Source organism: Eimeria mitis, genomic scaffold, assembly GCF_000499745.2.
Source record: "Eimeria mitis Houghton genomic scaffold, Emh_scaff1965, whole genome shotgun sequence".
Taxonomy (NCBI): Eukaryota; Apicomplexa; class Conoidasida; order Eucoccidiorida; family Eimeriidae; genus Eimeria; species Eimeria mitis.
This window is the reverse complement of record NW_013570289.1, coordinates 1369-2500: the sequence shown is the minus strand read 5'-3', so window position 1 is coordinate 2500 and position 1132 is coordinate 1369. Positions and strand designations below refer to the sequence as shown.

The 1132-nt window shown below is 49.3% G+C and overlaps 1 protein-coding gene across 1 annotated transcript in view; it reads left to right on the top strand.

The window, feature by feature from the left end:
• Positions 1-352, top strand: part of EMH_0046560 (uncharacterized protein) — a gene marked incomplete at both ends in the record, with an annotated part of 1124 nt that extends 772 nt beyond the window's left edge. The window contains 2 exon segments of the mRNA XM_013496181.1: positions 1-93; positions 97-352. The exon segment at positions 1-93 is cut by the window's left edge and continues 212 nt beyond it. Of these exon segments, the coding sequence (XP_013351635.1) occupies positions 1-93; positions 97-352 (349 nt within the window).
• Positions 353-1132: the final 780 nt, after the last annotated feature.

Below are 1132 nucleotides of genomic sequence, written 5' to 3'. Positions count from 1 at the left end.
CAGCACCCACCTCTCATCATCCTCAGCAGCAGCAGCAGCAGCAGCAGCAGCAGCAGCAGCAGCAGCAGCAGCAGAAGCAGCAGCAGCAGCAGGNAGCAGCAGCAGCAGCAGCAGCAGCAGCAGCAGCAGCAGCAGCAGCAGCAGAAGCAGCAGCAGCAGCAGGATCACCAGAATCATCAGCATATATAACAGCAGCAACACCACCATCCTCATCATGCTATACAGCAGCAGCAGCACCACCACCACCAGCAGCAGCAGCAGCAGGAAGAGAATCACCATCCCCATCCCCATCAGCAGCAGCAGCAGCAGCAGCAGCAGCAGGAGCAGGAGGAGGAAGCAGAAAACTATATAAAATAATATATAAGAGTATAGAGGAGTATTTATGTTTATCTTATATTCCCCTAGTCCCCTATATATGTATAAGTTTATTAACATGTATATTTTTTATATCTTCTTATAATCGTCTCCTCCCAGCAGCAAACAAACTTATACAGCTGCTGCAACCTGTCTCCTTTTTACCTTGTCCTGTGTGGGGTATAATAGGAGACAGATATGGTGTTATATGTATGATGTTTTTAGTGAATGCATGCGCTTTTCTCTCTTATATATTTGCTGCTGTCCCCTCAATACCAGCAGCAGCAGTGCTGCAGTTTGCTGCTGCTGTCTGCTTCCTGCTGCACTTGTCTTTTCTTATGAGTCAATTATACTGCTACGCTGCAGCAGCACTTCAGCAGCAGCATATAGGGAGAATGTTAGGATTTGCTGCTGCTGCTGCTGGGCTTGTCTCTCTTCTTGCTGCTCCTATGCATGCGCATGCACTGCAGCACGGGTTCCTCCCGATGCTGCTGCTAGCTATTTCTCTATCAGCAGCAAACAATATCTTCCTGCTGCTCCTTGCTGCAGCAAACAAAAAAAAAAATAAAAACAAAAACACAAACATAACACAGACACATACGGACTTAGAGGCGCAGCAGCACAAGCAGATCACTGACGATGAACAGCAGCAGCAGCAGCAGCAGCAGCAGCAGCAGCAGCAGCAGCAGCAGGAGAAGGAGGAGCTCCAAGACAAACAGCCGCAGGTCCTGCTGCACGCGCAACAGCCATAGGCAAGCTGCCAGCAGCAGCAGCTGCA